A 15,925-nucleotide genomic window follows, 5' to 3' on the forward strand; every position below is an offset into this window, starting at 1 on the left:
TTAGGATTCTCGAAATATATCCACTTTTCATCACCTGTCGCAATTCGATGGAGAAATGACTCTTTTGTACCTGGCGAGCGGCATTTCACAAGCGGTTTTTTAGTTTTCTTACCGTCTTTGATTCGGTTCATGTGGAACCCATTTTCCTATCTTCTGGATCTTTCCCGTTGCTTTCATGTTGTATGGAGACGGCTTTTCACGTTACTTTTAATTGGTCTGCGAGTTTTTGTTGCGTTTGAGCGTTATCCTCATCCAACGATGCTTGCAATTCGCCGACATCAAACTTTTTCGGTGGTCTTCTACGTTCTTTGTTTCTCACCGCAAAATCGCCACTTTAAAACTTATTTTAAACCGCTCAAAGCACTGTGATTTACCAATAGCATGTTCACTGTAAGCTTTGACAAGCATTCGATGCGATTCTGCAGAAGTTTTCTTTAAATGGTAACAGAAAATCAATGCTGTCTGCGAATCGTAGTTTGTAGATACAAAACTCTACACGTTCAACGCTAATTAAAACTATGTTGTCGTATGAAACCTGTATTTTTGCGAGTTGAAAATCTTTGTCGATCGTCAAAGAAAGAAAATCGCGCCGATGATTCGGTTTGACGGTAACTACATTGACAGCTAAGACCTTCTATCGGCAAATTCCGGTTTCATATTTAGATGTCTGGTAGACATCTAGAGCAACTTTTATTTATTCAGGGGCTGCAGATAGCTGTATTTCTTGTTCATGTAATCAGTGTACGTGTAGTGTTCACGCGTGTGTGAACATTCCTGGAACGCCAGGCTAGGATTTATCGTTAATTAAAACTAATAAACAGAACATCGATCGGTAGACAATATTATGAAATCGTTAACGTTAAAAAACGTTTTGGTCTGCCTACCTAGGCTTTGAACTATCTATTTCTTGTACAGAAGATCAGGTTGCATCTGCGCCACACAACAGAGATTTACTTTACCGCTAAAGAGTGGCATTAACTTCTTTAATATTTTTCTTCTTTAGGTAGCAGTATTAATCCTTTTTAATTCTACTGAATCTTTTACTCGCCCTTGAAGGTAGAAAGAATATCTTCTGGAGAAAAATCGGTTTGAATATTTCAGTATTCCAGTTTTTGTTCACCGAAAGGAGCTAAAAGGCCTAAGATAAAACTGGAGGTACAATGAGGCGATAAGGGCCAGAAAGTAAAATACTTTTTAAAAAGAAATCGCCTAAAAAAACCCCAGATTTTTATTTTTGCAGGGGACTAGAGCGACTGGGGGTAATTAATTAAAAAAAAAAAAAACTTGTAGTTTTTTACTTTTCTTATGAAAGTAATACGTTTTGAAAAAATTATTTAATATAAAATACTTTATTGTTATCCGAGGTTTTTGGGAGTTGCGGTCTGAAGGACATTCAATAAACTCATTTTAACACTAATAAATATTTTATTCCCGGAAGCAAAAGACGTTTTTAAAAATAACGCTTTGAATATTCCAATACTTAAGAAACGATGTTATCTGAGAAGGTTTGAAGGTTAGAGGATACAGGGGACTAAACCTCTATGCGGTATTGTAATACATTTACACTTTTTCCTGAAGGTAAAACATATTTTTTTTAAATACGACGATTCTTAATCGTCTCAAACATGTAAGTTTTTTCTTCACATTAATTCAGGTTATTTGGAGGGATTACGGGAATTTAACATCGGTAAACTTTGTCGCGATTAAATTTCAGAGTCTAACGAACCTGTGACGATTAAATCATCACAGGCTCATCAGTAAACGCTATTTGAATTCAGACTTTTATTTATCTGTATATTAATAATCGCATTATTATGAACGGGTGCTTTGGATGTGAAATTAGGGGGCAGAAAAATAGGTCGATGTAATTGCCGTACAGTCTATGCGACTAGGGCAGAAAAAAGCTTTAAAAAACCGAAGTTATTTTTAAAATCGGTATGCGAGATTAACTCGGACAAACAAACAAATTATTAAACTACGTTTCCGTGCGGTAATACAAACTAAAGAAGAGCGGGAAGATAACTAAAGGATTTACAATCGTGGAATTTTCTACCCTACACTGTATTCACGACTCGAATAGTATTTTGTAAGTTTTTTCAGCTTTGGAATCGGCATGTAGAGTACCCTTTGTCGTTTGTAGATAAGCGAAAAAGCGAATCGATTTAAATTAATTTTAAATTAACCTCTTCTTATTTCTTGGTTTATTAAATCATAATGTAATTTATTTTTGCAAGTATTATTATGATTTTTTAAAAATATATTATCTATCTACCAAGCACTTTTATTTGAAAACCCGCTTAAATTGTGGGGTTTTTGGAATCGGAGGATATTCTATTTACCATATATCATATTTTTTCTTAAAGTTGTCATATACGAACCGCCATTAACGCAATCAAAAATTGTTTGATATTTAGTACACGAAATCGATGCGACTACTTTGATAAATAGTATTCGATAATTACTAAAAACCGTAGAAGGGAAAAATTGTGTAGGCAGGCCACGTTTGGAATATGTAAAACAAATTGTTAGGGATGTAGGATGTAGAGGGTATACTGTAATGAAACGACTAGCACTAGATAGGGAATCTTGGAGAGCTGCATCAAACCAGTCAAATGACTGAAGACAAAAAAAAAAAAAAACTAAAAACCAATTAGCATTAAAGATGCTAGACCTTGGCGTAATGTATGCCTATCTATTACATATGTATGCCTATGTATATATGTATATATTTAAGTAAACATTTACAAATGTTTTTGAAGTCGACAAAAACATTTGTAAATGTTTTTGAAACGTTTTTATATTTGAAACTTTTTTTTAAATTTGAATCGTTTGTAAATGTTTTTGAAGTTAGAGAGGGAAAACGCATAAAAACATAAAAACAAATCTATAGACCGACTAAATATTTTCCCGTCCTTTTGGAGTAACGGATAAAAAAAAATTTGTTCGTGGAGCCAATTACCTTATATTTTTAAATGTTTGGTCTCAATTTTTATAATAAATGTAAGATCAATATTATTTTTAATAAATTTTTAAATTAATTCAATCCTTAGTAGGAATCGCAATCCACATCTACAAAAGCGGGATAAAATTTAAACGGTTGTGCAATATTTTTGTCGATAATGCCCGGCAATTTAAATATATAAAAAACTAATTTTTAATGACAAAACCAAATTCAATTTATTTTAAATTTTTAATTTACGTTATACTTTCAGTAGCCGTCTTCAACGAATGTAATTGTTGTTTTCCGTACCGTTATAAGCTGAAATACCGCTTATATTTTTTAAGTTGAAAAACATTTATTTAGGAACCGATTAAAGTTTATTAGATTTTATTTGTCCGATCTCATATATACTGTCGTACCTGTTTTTATTTAATGTAATCGTGTTTAATCGTGTTACGATGCGGTCTCTATTGTTTTTGATGTTTGTGGCTTCATGTTATAATTCTGTCAGGCGGTTGACAAATTTAGATTGTATTTTGTTAAGCGCTTCTACGTATTAATTGTATTTTTTTTGAAGTCGCATCTTGTTTATCAAAAGTAGGAATTGTAACATCAAAGAAGCTTAATTTATATTTATATAATGAGCATTACGCACATTTGTTTAACTGTTTTCCTGTGACATATTTGTTTTGTTTTAATAAAGCTAAATTACATCCGACATTTTTAAATATGTGAACATTTTTATTATTTATTATCGCTCGTTGTTCATATGTTATAAAATTATTATGTATTTTTTGTTTCGGTTAACGGTTTTTATTTATTTCATATGTAGATCTATTAATGGAGTAGTTGTTGTTACATTTATTTGTATACTAGGTATTCACATTACCGCAAAATGAATAGCTTTATGTAATTATAAATATTATTTAAACGAAACGTAAAATCTTAACGCGCCGGGTTGTATAATTCTTCTTTCGAAACGGTAACAGAATATAAAATAAGTAAAGAAGGTTTTGTTTACATTAAAGAACTTATCTAATATCTAACAAAACGTTTATCCAAATGCGTATCTTAGGTTAATTTGTAAAACAAAGAATTAACCGTCTAAATCTTATGAAAAAGATATAAAGATTAACATTTATTTATAGGGTTTACGACCTACAACCTTAATTAATATAGCTAGTTAACTGACAGTTTTATATTCTCGTGTAATTTTATATCGGTTTAAAAATAAACGCTTAAACATTTTGACGTTGTTCATTTTGAATCGTCGATACAGATGTAAAAAATAAAAATACTATTTACCTTTGTCGATTTAAGATTTCATTTACAGCCCACGTTAAAGAAGTAGACGAAATGTTTCTGTATTCGATTTTAATTCCGATACCTTTTTCTTCAATTTGCGCCATGTTATAGGGTTGATCTCCAAAGAACGGAATACCGATCAGCGGGACACCGAACCAAACAGCTTCTTCTATACTCAGTAAGCCGCCGTGTGTAATAAACACTACACAGTTTTTATGAGCTGCAAAATAAATAAACGCAAAATTATTTTATATTTTACTTTTTTACGATTAATCGCTTAGGTAAATAATTAGATAATTTTTTAACATTATCAAAACACGCGTTCATATGTAACGCAAAACTCAAAAATAAAAAAATAACATTCTACAGTCGGAGCGTGGAATGTTAGAAGTCTAAAAAAGGTCGATAGGTTAGAAAATTTAAAAAGGGAAGTGGATAGGATGAATGAAGATGTAGTGGGAATTAGAGAGGTTCGGTGGGAAGAGGAAAACTACTTTCTATCAGGTGATTTTAGAATAATTAACTCGGCTTCAAATAACGGGCAGGCAGGAGTAGGTTTTGTAATGAACAAGAAGGTAGGGAAGAGAGTAAAGTATTTCAAAATACATAGCGATAGAATCATTGTAATAAGGATAAAATCAAAACCTAAACCGACAACGATTGTTAACAATCATTGTCATTCAATCGTGCAATCGTTGGAAAAGGCAAGGAAAGAAATATAGTGGGTGAATACGGGCTGGGCAAAAGGAATGAAAGAGGGGACCGATTTACAGAGTTTTGCACAAAGTATAATTTAGTAATTGCCAACACCCATTTTAAAAATCATAATAGAAGAATATACACATGGAAAAAGCCAGGCGATACTGCAAGGTATCATATAGATTATATCGTGGTTAAATAAAGATTTACAAATCAACTCGTCGACTGCAAAACTTTCCCTGGAGCAGATATTGATAGCGAACATAATTTAGTGATAATGAAATGTAGATTGGGGGTTGAAACACCAGAAGAAAAGGTGTCAGATGAAGTGGTGGAATCTAGAGAAGCTTGAGGAAGAGGAGATAAAAAAGATTTTTGAAGAGGACATCGCGAGAGGTCTGAGTAAAAAAGATAAGAGAAAATGTAGAAGAAGAATGGGAAAATGTTAAAAAGGAAATTCTTAAATCAGCAGAAGCAAACTTAGACGGAATAAAGAGAACCGGTAGAAAACCTTGGGTTTCAGACGATATATTGCAGCTGATGGATGAACGTAGAAAATATAAGAATGCTAGTGATGAAGAAAGTAAAAGGAACTATCTACAATTAAGAAATACTATAAACAGGAAGTGAAAAGTGTTCAGAAGTGGAAAGAAAAATGAACATTGGCAAAATAGATGGAGCATACATCATAATTAAGGACAATTTTGAGGTACATAAATTAAAAATTAATAATGTGTTAAACAAAGATGGTACACCGATTTATAATACGAAAGGCAAGGTCGATAGGTGGGTGGAATATATTGAAGAGTTATACGGAGGAAATGAATTAGAAAATGGTGTTATAGAGGAAGAAGAAGTCAAAGAGGATGAAAGGGGAGAAACAATACTGAGATCTGAATTTAAGAGAGAATTAAAAGATTTGAATGACAGAAAAGCTTCTGGAGTAGATGGAATAACTGTGGAATTACTGCACAGTGTAGGTGAGGAAGCGATTGATAAATTATACAAACTGATGTGTAATATTTACGAAAAAGGGGAAGTTCCATCAGACTTCAAAAAGTGATATAGTCATGATATCAAAGAAAGCAGGAGCAGACAAATGTGAAAAATACAGAACAATTAGCTTAACTAGTTATGCATGAAAAATCTTAACTAGAATTGTGAACAGAAGAAGTGAGAGGAGAGTAGAAGAAGTGTTAGGAGAAGATCAGTTTACCAATGAGGAAAAAGTTCCAAGTTCATAAGACCAATTAGGAAAAGTATAGGGACAAGGGACGTAATTTTAGGGCTCAGATTAATAGTAGAAGGAAGATTAAAGAAAAACAAACCGACATACTTGGCATTTATAGAACTAGAAAAGGAATTCGATAACGTAAACTGGAATAAAATGTTCAGCATTTAAAAAAAAATTATGGTTCAAATACAGAGATAGAAGAACGATTGCTAACATTTACAGAAACTAATCAGCAACAGTAATAATTGAAGAACATAAGAAAGAAGTCGAAATAAGAAAGGGAGTCCGACAAGGATGTTCCCTATCCCCGTTACTTTAATCTTTACATAGAAGTAGCAGTTAATGATGTTAAGGAACAATTTAGATACGGAGTAACAGTACAAGGTGAAAATATAAAGATGCTACAATTTGATGATGATAGTAATTCTAGTTGAGAGTAAAAAAGATTTAGAAGAAACAATGAATGGCATGGATGAAGTCTTCGTATGAACTACCGCATGAAAATAAACAAGAAAAAAACGAAAGTAATGAAATGTAGTAGAAATAACGAAGATGGACCACTGAATGTAAAAATAGGAAGAGAAAAGATTATGGAGGTAGAAGAACTTTGTTATTTGGGAAGTAGAATTACTAAAGATGGACGAAGCAGAAGCGATATAAAATTCCGAATAGCACAGGCGATACGAGCCTTCAGTCAGAAATATAATTTGTTTACATCAAAATTAAATTAAACGTCTGAAAAACATTTTTGAAAGTTTATGTTTGGAGCGTAGCTTTATATAGAAGTGAAACTTGGACGATCGAAGTACTTGAGAAGAAGAGATTAGAAGTTTTTGAATTGGGATGCTATAGGAGAATGTTAAAAATCAGATGGGTGGATAAAGGGACAAATGAAGAGGTGTTACGGCAAATAGATGAAGAATGAAGCATTTGGAAAAATATAGTTAAAAGAAGACACAGACTTATAAGCCACATATTAAGGTATCCTGGAATAGTCGCTTTAATATTGGAGGGACAGGTAGAAGGAAAAAATTGTGCAGGCAGGCAACGTTTGGAATATGTAAAACAAATTGTTAGGGATTTAGGATGGAGTCAGTGTCCGAAATAAAACTACTATTACTAGATAGGGAATCTTGGAGAGCTGCATCAAACCAGTCAAATGACTCAAGACAAAAAATATATATATGTATATAAAAGAGCATGTCCTGAGTGACTAACTAATTTATCAATGGCAAAAAAGTAAAGATAGATTTTTGAAAATTTGTTTACTTGTTCTTCTTATGATGTAAGGGCAAACTAAGAACGGATCTTTTGAAATTTCGAATTTAAAGGATTACAATGGAGTAACAATGAAATTTACTACTTTTTAAAATTTGTCTGAATAAAAATGGCTTTATCAACTTGATTTCTATTGTATGTAATCTTCATTTGAGTATCTATCAACCCATTTCTAGATTTTTTTTAAATTCTGAGTTTAAAGGTTAAGATTAATTTTGAATTTTTTTTTGAAACCCAGGTATATTTTTTAATTTCTCAATAAATAATGAAGATATAAATTTGATTTTTGGTGTTTGCATTTTTCATGTAAATATCTAAAACCCAATTTTTAGATTTGTCGAAATTCAATCTTGAAAGCAAAAAAATCTGGAACAATGCTCGCAAATTTTACCCGTTTTTAATAAACGAGATACTCACTTGATTGGGGTTTGCATATATTCCTCAGGTAAATATCTAAAAACAATTTCCGTTTTTTTTATTTTTAATTTCGATCTTTTAAGAGTTGTAATGGTTTGTATCCACAAACTTTAGTGCGAGTATTATCAGATGTAAATTATTTCAGGCTTATCATTAGTTTTTAATTTTGAATATAGTGTTATGAAATTGAGTTATCATTTCGAATTTGTCTGCCTATTTTGAATTACTGAGTATCATTTCGAATCGCTATTATTTGTGTTTATCAATAAACGCGTTCAACTTTTAATAATTTATAAGCGATTATTTATAAAGTACAATATTAAGTATTATTTTTTTTTAATAGGTGTACTATTAAAACTCAAAACATTAATACGGTGTACTTACCTAAAACTTGTTTCTGAGGTATCCATTTTTTTGTAAAAATATTTTTAGGTAAAACATAAGTATCATTTAATTCTACTTTCCAAATAACATTTTTGTTAATTTTTGACAACGCATCGATAAACGATTGAAATTTATTTGTAGGCATTTTATGAGTCGGAATGTTGGTACCAAAACTAAAATAAATAAATCCATCTGTAGCTTCATCCATGAATTTCTGTAGATCCTGGTATAAATAAAATAAATAAAGAAAAACATATTCACAAGTAAGAAAAGAGATAGAAAATAGTCAAAAAAATTATCGCTATCGATTTTGCTTAACGGTTTTTAACCTTTGGGAAAAGGTTAAACTAAAGTCCTCGATTCCTTCTGAACCGTAGGAATATGAATGTTATCAAAAAATTGTAGTTTGATTTTTAAGATACAGGTACATTTCGAAATAAAATGTTTTTAATGCGAGCCAAATATATAACGCATTGTTTCCTAAAGAAAGGCGTACAATAATGCGTTACTTTGCACTATCTACCTCGCTTTAATACTTAAATAAAACATTTCAGCCGCAAACGGCAAGACTCATTGTCATCTTCTTAAAGACTAACGGTGTTCATTAAAAATTAGTTCCTACGGTAAACACGTGTAACGCATCATTTCTAGGGCCGAATATCATCTGATTTTTGACGGTGATGTATAACGGTATATCTGGATCAGAAAATAGTATATTTGCGATAAGAAACCGCGTCTCTCTTCATTTTTTCTTATGAATTTACCGCAGAATGCTTGTTGTGAAAATGAGTACGCCATTTTCAGGAGGGACTAGCGTGTCATAACACATTTGTTGCATACAAGGGACATAATTATACGTTCCTCGTCTCACAAATAAATGAGTTTTAAAGATATAAAAACGGGCTTCGAATCGTTATTGGCACTCGTATAATTATGAATCGTGTAGACTGATATTTATTAAATTAAAAGTTTTTATTTATCCTTGCGTTTATATTTACGAATGCGCAACCTATGTTCAAAAGAATAGTCACTTAGCAGTACGTATCTATATTAAATTAGACAACAAAACTGCTTTTAATAATTCACAACACAATGTTTCAGCGTAAAAGAAAGGGCATTACTGCGCTTTCATTGACATTTTTAATAAAATTAATTATCTCATTTTTCAACCGATTTATTTAAAATAAAATAAAAATTATTTCTTTAACAAAAACATTATTCAATCGACGAGTTTAGATAACATTAATTAAAAAAAAAAAACAATTCAAAAACTGTGAATTTCCTGAATTTTCATTTAATGTGGCTGTAAATATGAGGTCAAATAATTTTCATTAATTTTACGGACCGTAATTTATTTTTAATTTTTATTTATTTACTTCTGTTTCATGTATTTATTATTTTTTATTATTATATGCGAGCTTTAATCGATTTTATTCTTTATTTCATAATTAAGTACGTATTTTGTTGTCTGATAAAATTTTAAACGCACTTTCCTTTAATTTATCCGAGAAAAAACTCGGAGAGTTCGTATTTTTATCCTTGGAGTACATCATATCTACTCGTTTCTGATATGATCTATATAATGCGGTATTATTTATAGATCGGAATAAAAGATTTATTTATAAGGAGGACTAAAAAAGAGGACTTAGTGTATGCAAATTCAGGTTATAGAAACGTAACATCCATTTTGATAAAGCAAATAGTATAGCGGTTAACACGATGGGTTCTAGCCGTCCGGTCTAGCGTTCAATTCCCGGCAAACGTTAGTTTTTCATTTGTTATTTTATTCTTATTATCTTCTTCATCGGATTACGTATAAAAGCATTCATTCCTCCTTTCCGTATGTCTGCGGGAATATCTTGTAATTCGGGGATGGATTCTTCAAGGTTTAGGATATGTATACTTGGGGCTCGCATTATTGTTATTTAATAGCGTTTAAATCTTTTTTATATTTACTTAAAAGTGGCATTTTCAATTTTTCATACCGATTTAAAATATTAATTCGGTATTAAACCTAATCGTTGACCGATTTACGATTAACGGTGTGATGGTGGACCGTTCATAGTAACAATGGAAAACGACAAAACTCACCGTCTGAAGATCTAAGAAGGAAAATCGTTAAAATAACTATTATTCGTGGTGATTTTTCTTTTGTTGCGTTCTTAATTGAGAAATAACGGTTACCCCTGTACATTGTAGAATTCTTTCGGCTAAAACTACGCGCTTAGTTTATTAACAAAAACTTAACAAATCGCTAACATATTCATTTAAAGAGAAGAGTTCTTTGAAATTACTTTGTTTGGAGTTTTTATGCGAGTTTCAAACACTGCTATTATACTTTATTAAATTTCACCCGCTTATACAAGGTCTCTTTACCGCAATTAAAAAACCAAGTAACAGAAAAATTGCGTGTAATAGAATCAAATCAAGAACTGCTACATTACGTTAAAATTTACACAGATTAAAAATGTTCTTCAGAAAATTATAAAAACGCTTTCGATGATATTTAAATTATTATCGAATTATGATGCTGAGTGAAGAAAAAAGCAGGCTATAAAAGGAAGGATTTTGGGTGATTTTTGTTACCGTAAAGTATTATTATTCGGTAATGCTATATTCCAGTTAAACAAATAACTATCGCGTTACATTACTTATAAGTTAATTCGATGATAATTATGATATAATGATTAATATACAATGATTTTAAAATGAATGTCATTAGCGTCACTGAAGGTACCAAACAATTTCAAGGTAATATTCAGTTATATCAAAGAAGTCATCTGTAGAGAGAGTAATTTATTATCTTATTAATGAAAATGTGAAATTATTACTTAAAACATATTTTGATGCGTCATAATTTATATTTACGATACGTTATTTCAATTTCTCTTTTCGTATATCGTATTTCTCATTTACCAAAGATTCTTATGCGACAAATAATTATTTGTACTTTATTTACCGTTTAAGATACGATATATTAAAATCGATAAAAAGTACGATTTATTTAATATTTTTTAAAGAATTTACGCGGCATTTGTACTTAAAGTACTCTTAAGAATCAGCTGTCGTATCCAACTCGGTTGAGGCAAACCGATGTACAAGTTAATCCTTAAACTAACGTAGCCGTTCTCATCCTACGCTAGGCTATTGCCGAGCGGTATCCCGCTTAACATCCCGGGGTAAGTGTTTACTCTCAGAGAATGAACTCTGTACGACAGGTAATTTTTTATAAATCGAGTGTTTTGCGTTTGTCGTAGCCGAAAGAATTTTTAGAACAGAGTAGAAAATTTGAAATCAAGAGAATTCTGGATAATAAAATAACGGTTTCGAAACTTAACCGTACATCTATATAAATACTATCGTACGTCGAGGGATTTTATTCTACGAGCTACGAGTAATGTTTTTTCCAAAGGTCGGTATTCCTACATCGTCCGCAGTTTGCTTCTCCGTGCCGGTCAGAGCGATGGACTTGAAATGAGAAGAGCAAAATAAATCGTCTTGCGAGAATTTCTGCACGCTAGCCTACAACTATCGTGTTATTTCAAAGTTATTTACTTTATTACGAGAAATCTCTTTCGTACGCAAAATTAATTTTTTTAATACAAAAGAAAATTACTAATTTTCATAAATTTGTATACGATATCAAATTTAGCCGGAAAAGATAACGTATCGATAGTCAAGATAAGAAGTTATTTACTTTACTTAGAACTGCGTGTACTTGTATGCCGGTTTGGCTTATACAACCTATGAAAATTAACAAACCGGTAAAAAACTAATAATAATGAAATTATAAATAAAATATAAAAAAATAAAGTAAATGATTTATCGGTTAAAAAAAAACCTTTGAATTATTTTATTTTTTAAACAAAAATTACGTTGCGTATAACTTACCTCCGGTACTTTTTCGGCTTGATCGGTATTAATATGAATTCCACCGACTTCTACTACGTTTGGTAAATACGGTCGAGGATTTAGGCCAGGATGAGAATTAATTATGTACAGTGAAATATTTTTTAACATCGTTTCAAGAGGTGGAAATAAATGATATTTATCTTTAAAGTATGTTTTTATTAACCGTTCGTGTCTGGGTAAATTGTAAAGTCGATTGCGTAGGCTGCCGATTATTTTATACCAGGTGTTGTAAAATCTCTGAAAGAATTTCATCTTACTGCCGAAAGGAAGACTTATATCAGATATATAAGGAAGAAATATCGGATTGCCAGAAAATTCTTCATCAAGATGCGTCAGAGAATGAGAATCGAGTGCGATCAGCGGCGCATTAAACGCATAACCTAAAGCGGCTGCCGAATGCTGGTAGAATGGTATTTCGGTGATTATTAAATCGAATATTATCTTATCGGACGATCTAATAAGTTTTTGGAATTCTGGATCTCTAAATCCGTCTTCACAAATCGTGTATCCAAGATCAAGTACTTCCTGTGTTGCAAACGTTTGTACTTCTTCGTTCGGCGGGAAAAAATCATGGTTTACTGAAACAAAGAGAAAAATTTATTAAACATTCGTTATGATAGGAGCGCTAAAGCTCCTAAACATCGTATTACATAATTTCACTACCGCTATATAAAAAATAAAAAATTCAAAACCGCAAAAACTACCCTCTGTCTCCTCCCCCCACAAATAAGAATGCCACCGATGAAAGAAATCTTTTGGCAAATTTTTGAAAAATTTACGTCGAGACAGTCCAGAGATATCAACAAAATACAGATAATACACATATGAACATACATTCTCTGGAAATTATTATAATTTTTTTTTTGTTTAAAATAACTTGATGTTTGCTATAAAAACAAGAAGGAACTAAAATAAAAACAAGCCCGAAAACACAGAACAAAGAAAACATCTGTCAGAATAAAAGTTTAAGTAATTTACGTAAAAAATACTTATTCACAAAAAAAAGAAGAGCTAATTAAACTGAACGGATGAGTTGTGCCAGAAACACATCCGAAATGTCAAAGAGTATAAAAAAATACGTCTCAAAGTTTTTTAAAACAATCAAAATAATTTTTAACTCCTCAAATAATTCCATTTCCAGCATTTTTACTTCCTTGTAAAGTATTGTGATCGTTAAAAATTTCGGTTTTCAGATTTCAACGGAATATCCATTTTAACCATCCCTGAATCCATTTTGAGTAGTTTCGGCGAGACGTCTGCACGTAAATATGAATTTCGCATAACTCAAAAACGATTAGCCGTAGGTTGTTGACATTTTGGATTTAAGACTGTTGTAACATCCAGTTGTGCGACTCCCCTTTTGATTGGAATCGACGTGACCAAAAGTGTCGAAAAAAGCCCAAAATCCAAACGATTTGGATTTTTCAACGATATATCGTAGGCGGTACTTTTTTAAACGATATATGATAAGCGTACTTATTTTCATCGGTTCTTAGAGTTATAGCCAAATAAAATTTTAATTAATGAAATATTTGGATCTTACACGGGGAAGGCACATCGGTTCGAATCAGACTCCATCTCCTTTTTTTAATTTAAATATTAAATTTAATAGATTTATTAATAGTTGATTTATTAATAGTCGATTTATTAGTAGTTATTAACCTCTGATTAAAAAAAAATTGCAAAAAAACCAGAAGTTATTAGCGAAACAAAATTTTATGTACTTTTAAAAATGCGTATATGTCATTTAATAGGCGTACAAGAACGTCATCTGGTGTCCGCATAAGAATTTTTCATTCATAATTATTAATCTTTTTTTATAAGCTTGTTTTGTCGTGCATAAATGTACACAATAAAATGGTAAAATAAGATAATGCGATAAAAAATTATAAGTACGTTTTAAGGAATCGTCTCACGATAAGTAGAAGATTTTTGAATGCGTTTCACAGTTTAATTACTCTCTATTTTTACGTTGAATTCAGGAAAAGATCTCAGAGTAAAAAGCGGGAGCAAAGAATAATATAGGATAGATAAATAGTATAAATTATGATTTTTTTCAAAAGATTAAACAAAAATATTTTTTTTATTCCTAACGAATGATTGAATGAAGCCGCTCTGAATTTTTCGAAAAGCCGAAATTTTTCAGGATCACAATACTTCCTTTACTTCGTACAAGGAAGTAAAAAGAAGAAGAGGGTTGTTTTTGTTCGGGATAAAACGAAAAAACTACCCGATCTATCGCTACTGAATCTTTACCCATGTTCCTTGGCATAACTGAAAAGGTTTTTGGATATATTTCATCTCAAAAAACTTCCACTACTATATATATATATATATATATATAGATTTAACCCACTGAGTTGGTCCAGCTCTTCATTGCAAATCAACTGATTTCGAAATCGAGAGTTCTAAGGTTCAAATCCTAGTAAAGGCTACTTTTATAACTTTTGTACGGATCTGAATACTAGATCGTAGATACCGGTGTTGTTTGACGGTTGGGTTTCAGTTAACCACACGTCTCGGGCACGGTCGACATGAGGCTGTACAACCTACACTTCATTTACATCCGTACATTCATCCTCTGAAGTAATACCTTACGGTGGTTCCGGAGGATAAACAGAAAAGAAAGAAGCCTAGTGGAGGTTTGCCGGTTGAACCACAAACCGTAATGAATTGTGAACTGTGAGTGTCTATCACTGTGTGAACTGGGTTTGAACCGATCGATTATGACCATCTGAAAACCAATTTCTAGATTTTGAGTTTCATTCCGAGTTTCAAGGGTTAAAATTTATTTTTGAATTTTTTTTTGAAACCCTGTTATTTTTTTTAATTTCTCGTTAAAAGTGAAGAAATGAAGAAATCAACCTGATTTTCGGCGAATGTAATTTTCACGTCGATAAACCGATTTCTTTATTTTTGAAATCGACCTTGAAAGGGGATGAAAAAAGGTAAAAAAAAAATTTTGAACAACGATCGTAAATTTTCCCGTTTTAAGGGATGCTAAGGTATACGGCGCTGTGGGTCAACCGACACAACCCTCTGCCACCGTTACTGTATCTGAGACTGGCTCTATCTGCCATCGGTTGCTCGACTGATAAATATAAAAAAAAAGATCTACCGCTACAGGAAACGTAAGTAACCACATTGCGCGGTCGCAGCTGTGACGTGGAGCTAGTATATATTAAATATAGAAAATTACTAGAAAATAATTCACAATTCTGAAACCGATATTGGTATGTTTTTTGAACAAATAATTAGATACTCGTCGAACGGGATGTAGAAAAATTTTTTTAAAATTAACATTTTTTAAATTTCATTAACAGAGTAATATTGATTCTATCAAAGAAAATACTTTAATCGCATTTTAAGTAGATCGGTGAGAATATTTTTCGAACGGTTCGGTAATCTATTAAAAACGGCAACGGAAGGGTAAGGCCTTTTCTTGTAAACCGAAATGTTGTGTTGAATTAGACGAAAATTGTTCGACTGACCGGTCGGTAAAGGTGGATATTGTTCGTTTTTTAAGAGTACATTTTTTATTTTTTATTTATTGTAGGTTGCACATTTATAAATATAAACACAAGGCTAAATTAAAATATTTAATTTTCTAAAAACATAATTTTCCTATACATACGATTCGTAGTTAATGGGAATAACGATGTTATGTAATATGTTATATCGCTATATCAAAATAACCTTTTTCATCGTTAAAAATTTGGAACTGTATCGAAAGTTTCGCTGAGATCGTAAAAAAT

The 15,925-nt window shown here is 31.5% G+C and overlaps 1 protein-coding gene across 8 annotated transcripts in view; it reads right to left on the minus strand.

Moving 5' to 3' along the window:
• Positions 1-15,925, minus strand: part of LOC142325609 (UDP-glucosyltransferase 2-like) — a 103,546-nt gene that overhangs the window by 17,100 nt on the left and 70,521 nt on the right. For all 8 annotated transcript variants that reach the window (XM_075367563.1, XM_075367568.1, XM_075367566.1 and 5 more), the window contains 3 exons: positions 12,150-12,748; positions 8,259-8,481; positions 4,247-4,466 (listed from right to left, as the gene is read on the minus strand). In XM_075367563.1, the coding sequence (XP_075223678.1) occupies positions 4,247-4,466; positions 8,259-8,481; positions 12,150-12,748 (1,042 nt within the window). The remainder of the gene's footprint in view (positions 1-4,246; positions 4,467-8,258; positions 8,482-12,149; positions 12,749-15,925) is intronic.

This window comes from Lycorma delicatula, chromosome 5 (assembly GCF_047948215.1).
Source record: "Lycorma delicatula isolate Av1 chromosome 5, ASM4794821v1, whole genome shotgun sequence".
Classification (NCBI taxonomy): domain Eukaryota; kingdom Metazoa; phylum Arthropoda; class Insecta; order Hemiptera; family Fulgoridae; genus Lycorma; species Lycorma delicatula.